General features: G+C 41.4%; 1 protein-coding gene across 1 annotated transcript; it reads right to left on the bottom strand.

Annotated features, from left to right (window-relative positions):
* Positions 1-6,743: 6,743 nt before the first annotated feature.
* Positions 6,744-11,936, bottom strand: LOC131996995 (uncharacterized). The gene has a single exon (XM_059367222.1). It carries the CDS (start codon positions 11,934-11,936, stop codon positions 6,744-6,746), a length of 5,193 nt encoding a protein of 1,730 aa, XP_059223205.1.
* Positions 11,937-17,016: the final 5,080 nt, after the last annotated feature.

Raw genomic sequence — 17,016 nt, 5'->3', positions numbered from 1 at the left:
ATATAGCGCCCATATATATGTCGCCCGATTTTAAATTCAGGTGTCACAGCAAGCGCATTTATTGACCAATCAAGTCAAATTTTTGCACAACAATTTCCTGAACGTTTACCACAATATTTGAGAAGTTTGCTTGAAATCGGTTCAGATTTAGATATAGCTCCCATATATATGTCCAGCGGTTTTGAGAAATATTGCAATAAAGTGCTTATTTTTTAACCGATTGTCTCGTAATTTGGCTGAAGGATTTTCTTACGACTATCGGCATTACTGGTGAATTTCAGATGTAGATATAGCGGCCATATATGTATATCGCCCGATTTTCACTTCTACAGCCACTGCAAGCGCATTTATTAACCAATCTTGCGAAAATTGTGCACAGCGCTTTCCTCGATGCCTATTACAATATCTAAGAAGATTGGTTAAAATCTGTTTAGATTAAGATGTAGCTCCGATATATATATTTTACAGATTTTGGGTAATTTGCAACAATATTGCAAATTACCCGTAGTAATTAAGTAAGTTTAATAACCCATATGAAAATGTCTGCCAAGGTCCATCATAATTGGTTCAGAACTAGATATAGCTACCACTTTGTATATATAGGGTAGGTGTAGGGTATTTTAAAGTCGGCACAGCCCGACTTTTGCCTTTTCTTACTGGTTTTTAACTAGTTTTATTCATTCACTTTACGACGGTACAAACTGCATTAGGACACCTTTTTACTAACTCGAGCTAGAAATTTTTTAAGACAGCTCTATTCTTGGACATTTTTCTACCCACTCGGCGTTAATGGGTTAACACCCCTGTTTTTGTTAGAATATTATCTTTAAAACCAATTTCATTAAAATCAGTCTTTTATTATTTCTGATGTTTTCTTCATTCTTGCAACTCATTTGTAACAATTTATAGCCATTCGTTGAACCACACTTCATTTGTAAAGTTTTCCCAGACGACTCATTGCCATTTTTAATGAAGTACGTGCAATTCCAACTGACCAAAACTACTTCAGCTATATAAATAACTATAAAAAACAGGCACTTACCTGTGCTCCTTTTGGCCAACATTCAAGTTATAAATGGAGGCAGTAAAGAAGTGGAGAAAACCATAAAATAAGGCAAAACTATAACTCATAAAAGTGGATGATGACATTCTCTTGTAAACCAATGGCCTATCCTGCCATTCACTTGGGATTTACATAAGTTGCAACTCAACTACATGAAGAGGTCTCCGTGTTTTTTTGTTTTTGCCAACTCATAAATGTCAGTGAAACTTGGTAAGCAAAATGAGCATTAATTTCATCATTACTCATTCATGCAATTGTCCATTTATGTACGCTGCCATCTTTAAACAGGCCACAAGGACTTGAGTCGTTAAAGGCATAGACTTTCGTTGGTTAGTTATGTTTAACTTTTGATTTGTGATGTCCTCCTTTAGGCAAATTGTAGTGTCACTTAATTTGAAGCTGTCCAAGCATTGAGAGTGGTCCGTCTGCGAACTAAATTTAAATAAACAAGTACTTGGCTAATTTGTTGTTGACCTAAAATGTTGTTGATGAGAGTTATTTGGGAGGTTTTCAACGAGTAACCAAAGGGCACAAAATATCTCATTACAGGCATTATGGTAGTGTGAGATCTATAGCTCAGTATTTTATTCCAGGGAATACAAAGAAAAAAAAAAAGCGTTCACTACTCTACAGGTTGGAGGGTGGTGGGATATACTAATTTACTTTTTGTAACAGAGGGTGCACATATATCGAAGCGATATCTAAATTTCAGTCGATTCAAATAAAGAAAAGTTGCTGGAATTGTGGACAATAATAAGAGAATCTTACATCGATAATTTCGTAAGGCTCCGTTAAAAATATGTAATCACAGGCTTAATTTATACGGAGCCAATACCATTGCGTCTACCAATTATATTTCTGTAGTCGTACCAACAACTGGTGAATCTCATAGTAATCGGTTCAGATTTAAGTAACCTCTCATATATATGAATCGCTCAATTTTCACTTCTAGAGCCTTTGCTAGCCCATTTACTGATCAATCTAGCACAACATCAAAGAAGTTTGGTCGAAACCAGTTCAGATGTGGATATTGCCCCTTACATATGTTCGTCCGATTTTGGGTAATATTGCCATTATCTGGTAGTTTGTGAACTGGTTCTCGAAATTTTGTAGGAAGGATTTATAGAAATTGGTTGAGATTAAGATATACTTCCCATATACATTTCTGCCGATTTTCACTTCTGAAGCCAGCTGACAGCTGAAGCAAGTTTCGAGTTTTGTTTTGACTGTCAAAACTCATTAGTTTGGTCTATAATTTAACCGTGAATCATCTTACAAACGAACAACGCTTGCAAATTATTGAAATTTATTATCAAATCGCGAGCTGATAAGAAAGTTCATCTTTGTTAAGAAAGTTCATCGTGCGCCTCTTCCATTGAGCGACAAAGCTCATTTTTGGCTCGATGGGTACGTAAATAAGCAGAATTGTCGATTTTGGAGTGAAGATCAGCCAGAAGCATTGTAAGAGCTACTAATGCATTCAGAAAAAGTCTCAGTTTGGTGCGGTTTAAGGGCTGGTGGCATCATTGGACCGTACTTCTTCAAAAATTATGCGAATCGAAACGTAAATGTGAATGGTGAGCGCTACCGTGAGATGACATCCAACTTTTTTTTTGCCCACATGCCATGCATTGGCATGTAGTTTCAACAAGACGTTGCCACATGTCACACAGCACGCGTAACAAATGACTTATTGAGAGGCGAGTTCGGTTTAACGCATTTAGACTTTTTTTTTTGTGGGGGTATGGTAAAGCTCATGTCGTCTATACAGATAAGCCCATTGAAGCATTTATTCCTGAGATACCGGCCGAAATATTGGAAAGAGTATGTCAAAGTTGGACTAAGCAGATGGACCATTTGAGGCGAAGTCATGGTCAATATTTGCATGAAATAATCTCCAAACATAAAATTATAGGAACGGTTAGGTTAGGTTAGGTTTAAGTGGCAGTCTGCCGTCAGCAGCGTGATACCACAGGAACAGAAGAAGGAAGATGCCATCTACCGTTGAACCATCCAGATCGCTTTAAAAAGTCCAAAAACTTGCGAATGTTCATATCCGCTAAATCAGACAGGTTCTCAAAGAAATGAGAACCTAAAGTGGAACGCATTCTGACTGCTAGTGCGGGGCACACACACAGAAGGTGTTCCATAGTCTCTTCTTCCTCGATGTCCCTACAGCTTCTGTCAAAGGCGATGTTGGCGACCTTCAGTTTGTCAGCATGTTTTCCGATTAGACAGTGACCTGTCATGATGGACACAATAACTGAGACGTCTTTTCAAGCCAATGACAGCAACGCAGTAGACCTCTTCAAGTCAAGATGAGGCCACATAGTTTTGGAATGCTACCAGTCCCCCCCTTTATGACCATCTATCATTCGTTGACCTTCGGGCCTGGTCCCGAAAACATAGCTTACATGTCGCTAGAGGCATACCCACAGATTCCATTGTCCCTGGAGTGGGTAAGGTAGTTCCTAGCCTCGCAAGCTCGTCAGCTTTAGAATTCCCTGGGATATCTCTGTGGCCCGGCACCCAGAAAAGGGGAATTTTGAACTGTTCAGCCATCTCGTTGAGAGATCTGTGACAGTCGAGGGCGGTTTTTGTGCTCAGAAATATGTTTTCCCAGGTATTTATTGGCTGTCTGGCTGTCTGAGACGATATATATGTCAATCGTCGTAATGACATTATATCTTAGCCATTCCACCACTTCCTTAATTGCAAGGATCTCAACTTGATACACACTGCAGAGGTCGGGTAACTTTTTCGATATGACCAGTTCTAGATCTTTAGAGTATACACCAAAGCCCACCTGGTCGTTTAGTTTGAAGCCATCCATATAGAAGTCTATGTAACTTCTGTTACCAGGGATATCGTAGTTCCAATCGGTTCTATCAGGAATAGTGATACAGTAACTTTTTTCAAAAAGCGGCTCAGGTTGGGTGTTATCCACACTGCCTGGAATATCGAATATTGTATCAAGGACACAACACAGTGTCCGTAGCAGCCACATGACCAATGAGAAAGCTACCTTAACCTCACGGCAGTGATCGCTGTAATTTGGGTAGCCACAATGTGCAGAGGCATTGGATGCAGCATTAAATTCAGTGCATCAGATGCTGTTGTCCTCAGTGCGGCTTTGATGCACAAACAAGCCATCCTTTGAATCCGGTTAAGTATTGAGCAGTAGCTGGATTTTTGTAGTGCCGTCCACCAGACCATAACACCATATAGCATAATAGGTCAAACAACTGCAGTATATACCCAATGCATGACACACCATCTAAATCCCCAACTTTTGTCAATGGCTCTCTTGTAGGTGTATAGGGCAAGAGTAGCCTTTCTTGCCCTTTCCAAAATTTTGGATTTGAAGTTCAATTTCCTGTCCAGCAAAGCACCCTGGTATTTTGCGCTTTCTGTAAATTGAACATTCTGAAATGCTACCAATGTATATTCCTTGACAGCGAGAGTACCCTCTATGTAGCCGACTAGGTCGTGAAGGGCTGTTTCAGTGGATTTGCCGTTTCTATATGCATGCTGCTGCCGCGACAGGCGATCTCCAGGTATCTTTGCCCTAAGATATGTCTCTATCAACCACTCAAGAGTCTTCAACATAATGGATTACAGGACGACGATAATAGGACGAAAATCTTTCGCCTGCGTTTGGTAGGGCTTTCCTGCTTTCGGAATGAAAATGACCTTGGTGTCCCTTCATCGCACAGGTATTTATGACATTCTGATACAAGCAGAGTATTTCTCCCTAAGCCGGGAAACCAGTCTATCATACACAGCTTGTAATTCAACCGGTGATACATTATCAGAGCCTGGCGAATTTTCTTATCGCCAAAAGGATTTTTGGATCAGACACAATTTCCCTAATGGCCTCCTACGAATGCTTATAAGTGACAATCTCTTCTGGCGCTACGTAGTCCGTTGGAGAATTTCCCGGGAAATGTGTATCAACGAGTAGTTCTAGTGTTTCCTCACTAGACATTGTCCATACATTCTCTGACTTCGGAATATACCCCACCGTAATAGGTCTCGAGGACAGAATCTTCCTTAGCCTGGAGGCTTCAGAAGTATCCTCCACGGAGCTGCAGAATACTGCCCAGGATTTGTTCTGAGACTTTCTAAGCTCGCCTTTATATTTTCTTAGCTCAGCCTTATAGATGTTCCAATCGTGTGGTGCTCTTGTAGCTTTTGCTCTGTTGAAGAGTTCTCTGCAGTCCTTCCTTAGACCAACCAGCTCTGGGTTCCATCATGGCGATTGCTGTTTGCGGCTTGGCTTGGCACTAGGGCATGCTGACACAAGCGAGTCATTCAGGGCCTTCGTGATCCGCTTGACCACTATGTCTATATCCTCCGTAGCTTCCACCTCACAAATGTTGCTAGCATTAGGAGGGGAAAACCACCGCTGACATTTTTATCTGATGGTCTCGCCAGGGTTCGAACCCACGCGTTAAGCGTCATAGGTGGACATGTTAACCTCTGCGCTACGGTGACCATGGAGTTGGGTGTCCAAGGCACGGCAAAACTTTATATGTTTTTACTTGTTAAAATACGGTTGTCAAGAATAATCTTGACCTTGCATTATTGGCATAGACCCCCATTGTACAACTTCTTGCCTAAACTATTTTTCCACACTGCTTCATTGCAAGTGTAATCAGAAGCAATATGTATCCATAAGATTGAAGTGACATTTCCTTACAGCAATAGGCTTCCCTTGCTTAACTCCAATCGTCACTTTCATCATGGGTAACTTCTCACAAAAGTAATTTGTATTTCCGAAATTGCACAAGTTGCAAGGGACATGATGCTCTTAAGTATTCAGTGCCACTTACACTGGAGACTCAGAACCAATTCGCATGGAACACAACTTCATTTGCATAAAATGCTACTGCACTCCCATGGTGGAGGCACTTGCATCCATACACCGAACTTGAATTGAATGGACAAATAGTAATTCAGGTTAATGCTGTTCTTGTAATTACACAAAAGTGTAGTTTGCCCCTTTTTTCTGTACTTGCAGCTTTTTTCCTCTACCCATAGAGGTAGTTCTTTAAATGCAGCCCAAAAGTAATGTAGGCAATGGCTGCTGTGTGTTGGCAACCATTGGCGGATGTTGTCACGGTCGTGCAAAAGTGACAGGAAAATGATAATGTTCATGGGCAATGTTGTTTGGTGTAAAGAAAAAGTGTTTTTATAGCACACGCATGGAGGAAGGATTTTTTTCTTATTTATCTACATGCAAATCGATGTATGAGACATTTGTAAAAATTTTAACCACTTAAGGGATATGTGGAAATAAAGTAAAAAAAAAGGATATAAAAATTGTCTGAAAGATATTCAACCATTGTTAATCTCGTTAGTTTACGGATTATTAAAGAAAACAACCTCTACTCCAATTCAATATAACTTTATTACGTAACAAAGGCCTCTTGCTGCCACTACAGCAAAGCTACTGTTTTAAACGACGACTGCCGAACGACTCCAACAGAGACACATTTTATAGTCTCTCTCTATTCTAATCATTCTGTTCTTGCAGTCAGGGCTTCTATGTAAAATTTAAAAATTCAGTACCAAATGATACAACTCTATATATTCAATTACAAAATTATCGTTTTCTTTAAATTCAATCTTAGACAATCCATAACATATCGCCGCCCTTGATGGATCTAGGGAGACATCAACCACTTGACCTCGGAATAGGGGCCAAGTTGTGAATAGCTCTTCGAATTTGGCCATTTTTTGTCTTCACCTCGGCTACCCGGACCACACCTTTTGCATCTTTGTGAACGCTTACCACCCTACCCAAAAGCCACTGCTTAGGGGGCAAGTTATCTTCTGCAACCAGCACCAGTTCGCCGACCTCTAAATTCTTTTGCTTTTTCGTCCATTTTACCTTTTGTTGAAGCTCGTGTAGGTACTCCATTGACCAACGCTTCCAGAAGTGTTGCTGAATGGCGGACACCCGCAGCCATCTGTCTTTATACGACCATTCTTTGGCATCCAATATTGGCTCTGCAATGCCGGCGATCGGTCCACCTGTTAAAAAATGACCTGGTGTTAACACACTTTCATCATTTGGGTCATTCGACATCGTTGTCAACGGGCGCGAATTCAATATAGCCTCTATTTCGGCTACCACCGTTGATAATTCTTCAAATGTTAAATGAGATTCTCCAAACACACGGTTTAAATGATATTTTGCCGATTTAACAGCCGCCTCCCACAGGCCTCCAAAATGGGGCGACCTAGGAGGTATATGGTGGAACTCAATGTTTTTCGCTATACAGTACGCTGATATTTTATTCTGCACCTGCTGGTCGAAGAATATTTGTCGCATTTCTTTCAGCTCACGCCGTGCACCTACAAAATTGGTCGCATTGTCGCAAAATAGTTGTGCGCACAGACCACGGCGAGCGACAAACCTCTTCAGCGCTGCAATGAATGCTTTAGCTGTTAAGTCAGAGACCACCTCCATGTGTACAGCTTTCGTGCAAAAGCAAATAAAAACAGCCACGTAACTTTTCGTTGTACGGGCACCTCTTAGATTAACTGTTGTTATAAATGGTCCGCAGAAATCCACACCGCTTACAGTGAATGGCCTGGCCACCGAGACTCTGGAGACAGGCAAGTCACCCATCAGCTGGTTACACACTTTAGGCCTGTATCTGAAACAGTGTAGGCAACTTCCAACAACAGATCGTACTAGTTTCCGCGCATGTGGAATCCAAAATCTTTGCCTAAGTAATGCCATAAGAGCCTGTGTACTTGCATGATAATGCGTTCGATGAATGTGACGTACATATGTCTTTACTAGCTTGCTGTCTGTTGGCAATAGTATTTGGTGTTTTGAATCATAAGGGAGATTCGCGTTCGCCAACCGACCACCCACCCTGATCAAAGGCACAGCGTTCTCATTCTCTATAAACAAGCTCAAACTCTTATATTTACTACTTGCTGGCAAGTCTCTCTGCTTGGAGAGTATGGCAAATTCCTCCCGAAAGTAGTGTTGTTGTAAAGCATACACAATGCGCATAAGGCTTTCATCCAACGATTCGCTCTCTGGCTTGAGTTTTCGGAAAGCAAATCTCAAGAGCGTAACAAGTCTAAGTAATTTTTGTACATCGCTGTGTCTTTCCATCCATGAGACAAAAACTGGTTTTTCAGCTTGCACTAGTAAGCTTACCGGGGAGCGCACCCTCTCTTCTTCCACTTCTGATCTTTTTTGTCTTGTCTTATTTACTGGCCAATCACAATAATACTTCAGCAAGAATTGTGGCCCTGTAAACCAAATAGAGTCATGTAGTTCAAATGCATACGCACCTCTTGATATTATGTCGGCTGGATTTAATTTAGATGGAACATGCCTCCAAATTGCCGTTTTACATTGTTCTTGTATAGACGAGACACGGTTGGCAATAAACGTGTTCCAATGAGACGGATGTTCGCTCAGCCAATCGAGGACAATCTCCGAATCAGTCCATAAATAAGTGCCATTAATATCCAAGGGAAAATTAGCTTTTGTTTTGCACACCAATTCGGACAATAACTCAGCCGCTAGCAACTCTAAACGAGGCAAAGATTGGGTCTTCAGCGGCGCCACTCTCGATTTTGCACTCCACAAGCGGACAGTTATTCTACCATCTTCGGCCACGGTGCGAATGTAAATGCAGCAACCATAGGCGCGTTTAGACGCATCCGCAAATCCATGCATTTCCACTCTGCAGAAATTATCTGACAAAACATACCTCGGCACTGCAATATCTTCGACGCCTTTCAGCTTTCCACGATACTCTACCCAATTATTATACATATCTAGCGGCAAAGACTCATCCCAGTTTAACTTCAATATCCACATATCCTGCATGAATATTTTACCCTTTACGATTACGGGGTTAATAAGTCCAAGTGGATCAAACAACTTAGCCAATTCCGACAGGACGATCCTTTTTGTTACTGCCCTTGTGACATCAAACATCGGCCATACGTATCGGAATGTATCTTCAACTGGGGCCCAGACTATTCCAAGGGTCTTTATAATATCGGCTTCATTCACTCGAAGAGTTTTTTCCTTTTCCAAAGATCCCAAACTTTCTAAAAAACTTGTGCTGTTCGAGTACCATTTTCTCAAGCTTAGCTGGGCAGTACCCACTGCTGATGTTAATTGGTGATACAATTCGAATATTTCTTTTTCCTTGTTAGTGCCGCTAATCAAGTCATCCATATAAAAGTCGGACATTATTGCTCTAGCCGCCATAGGATATTCTGCGACACAGCTTTCTCCCAGCATGTTTAAGCACCTTGTGGCTAAATATGGGGCTGATGTGGTGCCATAAGTAATTGTCTTTAAGCGATATACCTGTATGGCTTCACTCTCTGGCGGCTGCCACAACACTGCCTGGTAATTCGCATCCTCCTCTGTTACCCACATCTGCCTATACATTTTACAAACATCAGCAGTAATACCATACTTGTAACATCTGAAACGTAGCACTATGGACAGCAAGTCATCTTGTACAACAGGCCCTTTCATCATCACATCGTTCAACGACATTCCACTGCTTGTCTTGGCGCTGCAGTCAAACACCACACGTAATTTTGTACTTGATGATTCTGGTCGCAGCACACACTGGTGGGGCGAGTAATATTTTATGTGCTCGAGCTCGTCTTTCTCCACCACAGTCATGTGGCCTAGGCGTAAGTATTCTTTCATAAAGTCATCATACAACTCCCTAGTTGTTAAATCATTGTTCAATCTACGCCTTAAAGACAAAAAACGACGTTCAGCATTATGAAACGATTCGCCTAATTGGCTAACTTCGTTCTTAAAGGGAATCTTAACCACAAACCGTCCCGTATCATCTCTCTGAGTAGTTTCCAAAAATATTTTTTCACACTCTGCCTCTTCCTCTGTCCAGAACTTTTTCTTATTATTTACTTGTTCCACTTCCCAGAATTTCTCCAATTGCTGGTCGAGCTTAATATCAGCTGACTCACAACTGTTTATCATCAAACTGTGAGAGCGGAACGGAACAGAACATTCTGCTGCCTTTCCAGAAACAATCCATCCTAGTCTTGTCTTTTGAAGCCTTGGTAAATCTGGCTGAAGCATTATACGGCCGACGCACAATAAATCTAAAAAAATTTCAGCGCCTAGCAGCAAGTCAATGCGTCCCGGTGTATTAAAGTCTGGATCAGCAAGTATTATATTCTTTGGAATACTCCAAGACGAAACATCAAAATGCCTGTCTGGTTTTGGGGTCGTTATACGAGGCAACAAAAAGAATCCCAAATTGTATTCAGTCTCGTTTACAGATGATTTCAGTTTTGCTACGGCATACTTTTTGAGTGTTGTGGAAACCTCACCAACCCCAATAGCAGCTAGCTCACAAGGTGACCTCTTCAACAACAATTTTTGAGCTAATTTCTCGCACATCAGATTTATTTGAGAGGCAGAATCTAGAATCGCTCTAGCACGATGGAATCTTCCAAAGCTGTCACTCACCAACACCACTGCAGTAGCTAAAAACACCTCCGGCTCAGCGACAGTGCTCAAAACAGCTGAGCGAGAAGTCGAAGCAGCCACCAAATCATTTAGTTTATCGCTTTGTTGCTGGTGTTGCGCGACAACAACATTCGCAGGCGGTGAAGAAATCTTGTGTAGAAGTTTGTGGTGGGCAGCACCACATTCGCTACATTTCTGCGCTGTGCATACTTTCTGCCAATGGCCTTTCCGTAAGCAAGTAAAACAAACCTTTGACTTTCGCGCTGCTATGTACCGGTTTCGTAATGTCATTCGAAGAAATTCGTTGCATTCAGCTAGGTCATGACTTCCTCCATTGCATATACCACATGACGACTTGGTAATCGCCAGCGACGATTGTTTATTTTTGCTGTTTTTCTGTGTGTAAGTTGATTTTGATTCTAATGACAAGCCTTTTGACTCACGTGCTTCTAAATTTTGGCAACGCCTACTCAGCACTGCAGAGCATTCTTCCCATGTAGAAATCTTTCGGTAGTCTACGGACTCCTCCCACTTCACTTGTGACTCTTCGTCCAACCTTTCCATTACCAGGTGAATGATCATAGAGTTGGCAATGTTTTTATAGTCACCCAGTGACAACATTGCACTGATGTGTGCGTTGACGGAATCTATGACGTGCCGTAGATGATTTGCTGATGGTTTACTAACCCTTTGTATTGAGAATAGAGCTGAAACGTGCTCTTCGAACATCAAAGACTTCTTGTCGAAGCATTCAGTCAACCGCTTAACAGCCTTCAGGTAATTTTCCTCGGTGACGTCAAAGTCTGCAACCGCTGCCAATGGTCTTGCACCCAAATGCTCTTTCAAAATCAAAAAACGCTCGCAGTCATCAAGGGATTTGTCCTGATCAATTAATTTATTAAAAAGTGAAATAAATTTTGGAAATTCAGAATACTTCCCTTCAAATGTCGGTAATTTGACCTCCCGACGTATTCGAGGGACAGACACCGACGTGGTTGTGTTGAGGAAACTAGTATCAGGAGCTGACGGTCGACGCTTTGACAAGAACGTCATAATCTTGGTCTTCGTCGTAACATAAGTCTCTTCCACTTCGGCAACAACAGCAGCATTTGCAGCAACATCAGCGGTTGGACAAATCTTATCTATACTCGCCTGCACGCTTATACATTGCTTAAAATAAGATTCGAGAATGCCCAGTCTGCATTCAAGCTCTTCTATTGACAACGCCGAACCTTTTTTCACAATGAAATTTTTAATACGGCCAATGTTTCCCTTCGTGCTGGACCTCAACTGCTTCAACTCTGTCATTTTTTGGATGGGATTCTGTGCTAAGTCATCCTCACGCTCGATTTCTGGATCACCAGCCATTATTAATTAAAAAATTTAAAAAATCTTTTAATTTTCAGTCAAATGCCGTTAGAAAACAAGGGATAATGACGGAATAAAAATTTGCTCTCAGTATCTCTTTGTTTTTCGATCTCCTTATAAAGCGCTTGACAGATATACTGCTGTCGCTCTTTGTTGTGGTCTTACGTTTTCAATCGTTGTACGTAAAGTTTGAAAACAATTGCTACGGCTTGTCACTGTTGGTTAATGTTAACAAAAGCTCGCAGTTCAGCAGTTTGTATGTCGACAATCACTGTTAAGCGTCAGCTCTGTTAAAAACAACAAATTACCCAACAACAGTATTCAACTCAGCCAGCCAATGTTACCCCAGTTAGCAATCCAAAGACACAAGCAAGCTCACTGTCGATTTGTTTTCTTTATATAACTCTGTTTTTTGGGACCACTGTCCCGGGTTTCGGCACCAAATGTTAATCTCGTTAGTTTACGGATTATTAAAGAAAACAACCTCTACTCCAATTCAATATAACTTTATTACGTAACAAAGGCCTCTTGCTGCCACTACAGCAAAGCTACTGTTTTAAACGACGACTGCCGAACGACTCCAACAGAGACACATTTTATAGTCTCTCTCTATTCTAATCATTCTGTTCTTGCAGTCAGGGCTTCTATGTAAAATTTAAAAATTCAGTACCAAATGATACAACTCTATATATTCAATTACAAAATTATCGTTTTCTTTAAATTCAATCTTAGACAATCCATAACAACCATCTATAATACTTTATTACTATATCCTGAAAGAGGTCACCTGTGCCTGGACGCGCTGAACTACTATATCCCATATACCCAATAGACACCATGGTGGCCGAAGGTAGCTGCTCCTCCAATGATATAAACTACTTTACTCTAATTGGCTATGACAGAACAATTGTCTCATTAGCCAAAAGTAGAATAGCTATCGAAGCGCCTCGATCTTCTGCGCTCAGTCTATAATCTCTGACTCCAAGTTTCGAGGTGTCTCTCACCAGTTTATCTATCCATCGGGCTTTTGGACGTCCGGGATTGCGTGTATCATCGTGATCGCCTTCAAAAGAGTTTTTCGGCGGAGCTTTTTCATTCGTTCTGACGTGACCTAGCCAATGCAATCGTTGTATTTTGATACGTTTAACTATGCCAACTTCGTCATACAGTTCGTGGTTCATACGACGTCAATACTCTTCGCCAATGCAAACTGGTGGATAAATTTTCCGGAGTATCTTTCTCTGAAACACTCCATGTCTGCCTAGAATGCTTTCCCATGTCTGGAAACCATATAACAACAGGGGTAGTATTAGTGTCTTGTATAGTGTGATTTTCGTCTGTCGAGAGGTGGCATTGTTTCTAAACTGCTTACTCAATCCAAAATAGCATCTGTTTTTTCAGTATTATTCTTCGCTTTACTTCAAAACAGGTGTCATTGGTTTCGGTCTCGGTGGTGCCGCCGTATATAGAGTTACTGACTATCTGAAAGTTGTGGTTCGCAGCTTCCCTCATTTCCTTCATCTGCTAGGTTGTATAAGGCGATTTGGGAGTTGATACCATCTTGTTATACCCTACACCACCACTGTGGTACAGGATAACTTAGTGCATTTGCTTGCAACACCCAAAAGATAGAGAGATAGACCCATTGATAAACCTACCAATCGACTCAGAATCACTTTCTGATTCGGTTTAGCTATGTCCGTCCGTGTGTCCATGTTAATTTTTGCACAAAGCACAGATCACAATTTTCGTCCGATCGTCTTAAAATTTGGTACAGGCATATCTTTCGGTCTAGAGACGAAGCCTATTGAAATTTAAAAAATCGTTTCCGATTTGAAGATAGCTCCCATGTATATGTTTGTCCGATTTGGACTAATATTGCAATAAAGCGCTCATTTGTCATCAAATTCCCTCGAAATTTGAAGAAGAATTTTTTCCTGACTCTCGACATTATTGGTGAAATGCATATACAATAGATGGGTTGAGATTTAGATATAGCTCTCATATATATATGGCCCGATTTTCACTGCTAGAGCGACTGTAAGCTCATTTATTGGCCAATCTTCCCAAAATTTTGAACAATGCTTTCTTCGACGACTTTCACAATATCTAACAAATTTGCTCGAAATCGGTTCAGTTTAATTTTTACTGATGGTCTCGCCAGGATTCGAATCCAGGCGTTCAGAGTCATAGGCGTAGGCCATGTGGAAGGCAAACTTTTCACATATCAATGAGTGCAGCCCGATTCAAGTTTAAGCTCAATGATAAGTTTAAGCTCAATGATAAAACCGAGTCCGAATGGCGTGCCGCAGTGCGACACCTCTTTGGAGAGAAGTTTTACATGGCATAGCACCTCACAAATGTTGTCAGCATCAAGAGGGGAAAACCACCGCTGAAAATTTTTTCTGATGGTCTCGCCAGGATTCAAACCTAGGCGTTCAGCATCATAAGCGGACATGCTAACCTCTGCGCTACGGTGGCCATGTGATAGACAATGTGGGTTGTTTGGCGCTGTTCTATCGGTACTTTCATGGTGTGTGTTCGTCTGATATTCGTCTTTTTATTCCTGATATAAGGATGTATGTCAGGGCTACTAGACTTTCCAGGAACTCACACCCGTTTGTAATTGATTGGCCGGCGGACCGCACAATGCATTATAGAGAGAATTCTTATTTCGCCCGAACCGTTCGTATGTGGAATCGACTTCCGGCTTATGTTTTTCCCACCCACTTTGACAACCAAAGATTTAAGTCAAATGTCAATAAGCACTACATCCTTTTCACCCCTTCCAATTCCTAATTTCCCCTCGCCAACGCAATGCACTGCATTCATAGGGGACATCCCGTCCGTGTTGGCTGACAGAAAAAAAAAAAATAAAAATGCTGCATCCGGTGACAGACCCATGATGTCGATGGCATCAGCATAGGCAAGTAGCATGTGTCGTCTTGTGAGTAGTGTGCCGTATCTATTCACTTCTGAATCTCTTATTATCTCCTCCAGCGGGACAATAAAGAAATCATGCGATAATCGTCTCCTTTCCTGAGACCTCGTTTGGTTTTAAATGCTTCGGAGAGATTCTTTCCCATTCTTACTGACGAACGAGTATCAGCAAGTGTCATCCGGCAGAGTCTTATTATTTTTGCAGAGATGCCAAACTCAGACCTGGCTTGAACTTCCTTTGAACGTATAGGGGTATCGAAAGCGGCTTTGTAGTCAGTAATGATATGGTAGGTTGATTTGTCCTTCTCGGGTCTTTTCCACGATTTGGCGTAGTGCGAAAATCTGGTCTATCGTGGATATACCATGTCTAAAGCCGCTTTGATAGGCCCCAATTTTCTCATTGACTTTAGGTTTTAGTCTTTCACACAGTACGCTCGAGAGTTGCTATGTACATTCCATCTTATGACCTTTCTTGTGAAAGGAACATAGTATGGTGAGGTTCCAATCATTGGGTATGCGTTCTTCTAGCCAAATCGTCTTAAATAGTTCAGCGGACAACCCATCGGCTTCTGCTGCTTGAATCCATACTTGGCACGTATGTTAGAGGTCGATAGGAAAATCGTTATGCAAAATGTCAAACGACCTACACTAATACAAAGCATTTGAGCAAAATTTCAAGTGCCTATTATTGCCACTTCGAAAGCTAACGTGTTTTCGACCGACAGATGGACGGACGGAAGGACAATTGAACTGACGCGATTAAAAAAAAATGATTTCATTTAGATTTACTCATATTGCACTTTCAAAAGACAATATTGGATACAGGCACACATTAACTCCTGGACATGGTCAACAAGCAATGCAACACCTGGCGGCAAAGAGAATTAATTTTTTTTTTTTTTTTGTTGAGTGCGACGAAACAATCTTTCATTCCGTTACTTTTGCATGCAGTTTTGTTGCAAGATGGCGAAAAATGGAAATTAAAATGCATTAAATGATGTTCGTCGCCCCCGAATGAGCCACACAAGGGAGCACACGAAAACCGCGTTTTTATTTGCCAGGATGAGGCAGCAACGGGCAGCAATTGCACTGGCGGCAACTGCTGCAACATCAATTCCAATTCCAACAATGACAATTATATTTTGCTTCTTTCATTATGAGTCATCAACGAAGAGCACCACGCGCACTGCTGGCGAAGGCATAGCAAAAAGCACTGGTAATGAATAGTTGGAATCCTGAATATGGGCTGAGATGGAGCGGAATGGATAATGGTTTTTGGTTATTTGGATGACTGGCTGGTTGACAGGTAGCTGGCTTCGAAGTGCAACAAAAAATTGTTCGAATCGGATATGGTTTGTTGATATTTCGGTTCACGTTTTACCATCTGTTGGGCCATGTAGACTGTGTGTAAAGGTGAGGTTCGGCATTCCGAATTAACTATTGGCATAAAATTGCTATTTTCTACCTCGTTGTTCATTTCGTTGGCTTTACTTTGTTGGACAATTATTTGTTAAATGTCAACGTGAGCATCATTGTCATCATCGCTAGCGATATTTGGTATAACGGTTGTTGCCCTTCTTATTTCTTCCTTTTTTATTTGCTATTTATTTTAGGTTCTTTTTGGGGTTTTTAACCACTACCATAGGGTGGATGGCTATAAAATATGAAGCTGGAAATCCTAATGAGGAAGGTTTAGACCATAGCAGGTATATTTGTAAACAAGGCAAAGACAGGAGGGCCCAACTATGTAATTACCTACACAAACTCTTTAAGTGGTAATTGGGCGATATCATTATATAGGCACTCTATCTAATTGCGACTGAGACAGTTTCATTTTAGACTTCGGTGCCGATGTTCAAATGGGGTATAAAACAATCTGCACGAAATTTCGGACAAATCTGTGCAAAAATTGTTTTAAGGCTAGAGGGAAGCCACCGTAGCGCAGAGGCTAGCATGTCCACCTATGACGAGCATAGAGCCCTAGTGGGACCACGCCCACTAGGGCTCTGGAGACTATTCTAGATATCCTACCCATACAGATTTAGTGTGAGACAGCCACTGCTGCTATGAGACTTAAAGCGATGAGGGGAGTGAATTGAGGATGGGAGCAGCTTATACCATCTCTGTATAATCAAGGCGA

This window comes from Stomoxys calcitrans, chromosome 4, assembly GCF_963082655.1.
Source record: "Stomoxys calcitrans chromosome 4, idStoCalc2.1, whole genome shotgun sequence".
In the NCBI taxonomy this organism is placed as follows: domain Eukaryota; kingdom Metazoa; phylum Arthropoda; class Insecta; order Diptera; family Muscidae; genus Stomoxys; species Stomoxys calcitrans.
This window is presented reverse-complemented; position numbering and strand designations above follow the sequence as displayed.

Coding starts and splice junctions, on each gene's coding strand:
- LOC131996995 (XM_059367222.1), bottom strand. CDS start 11,936: ATGGCTGGTGATCCAGAAATCGAGCGTGAGGATGACTTAGCACAGAAT.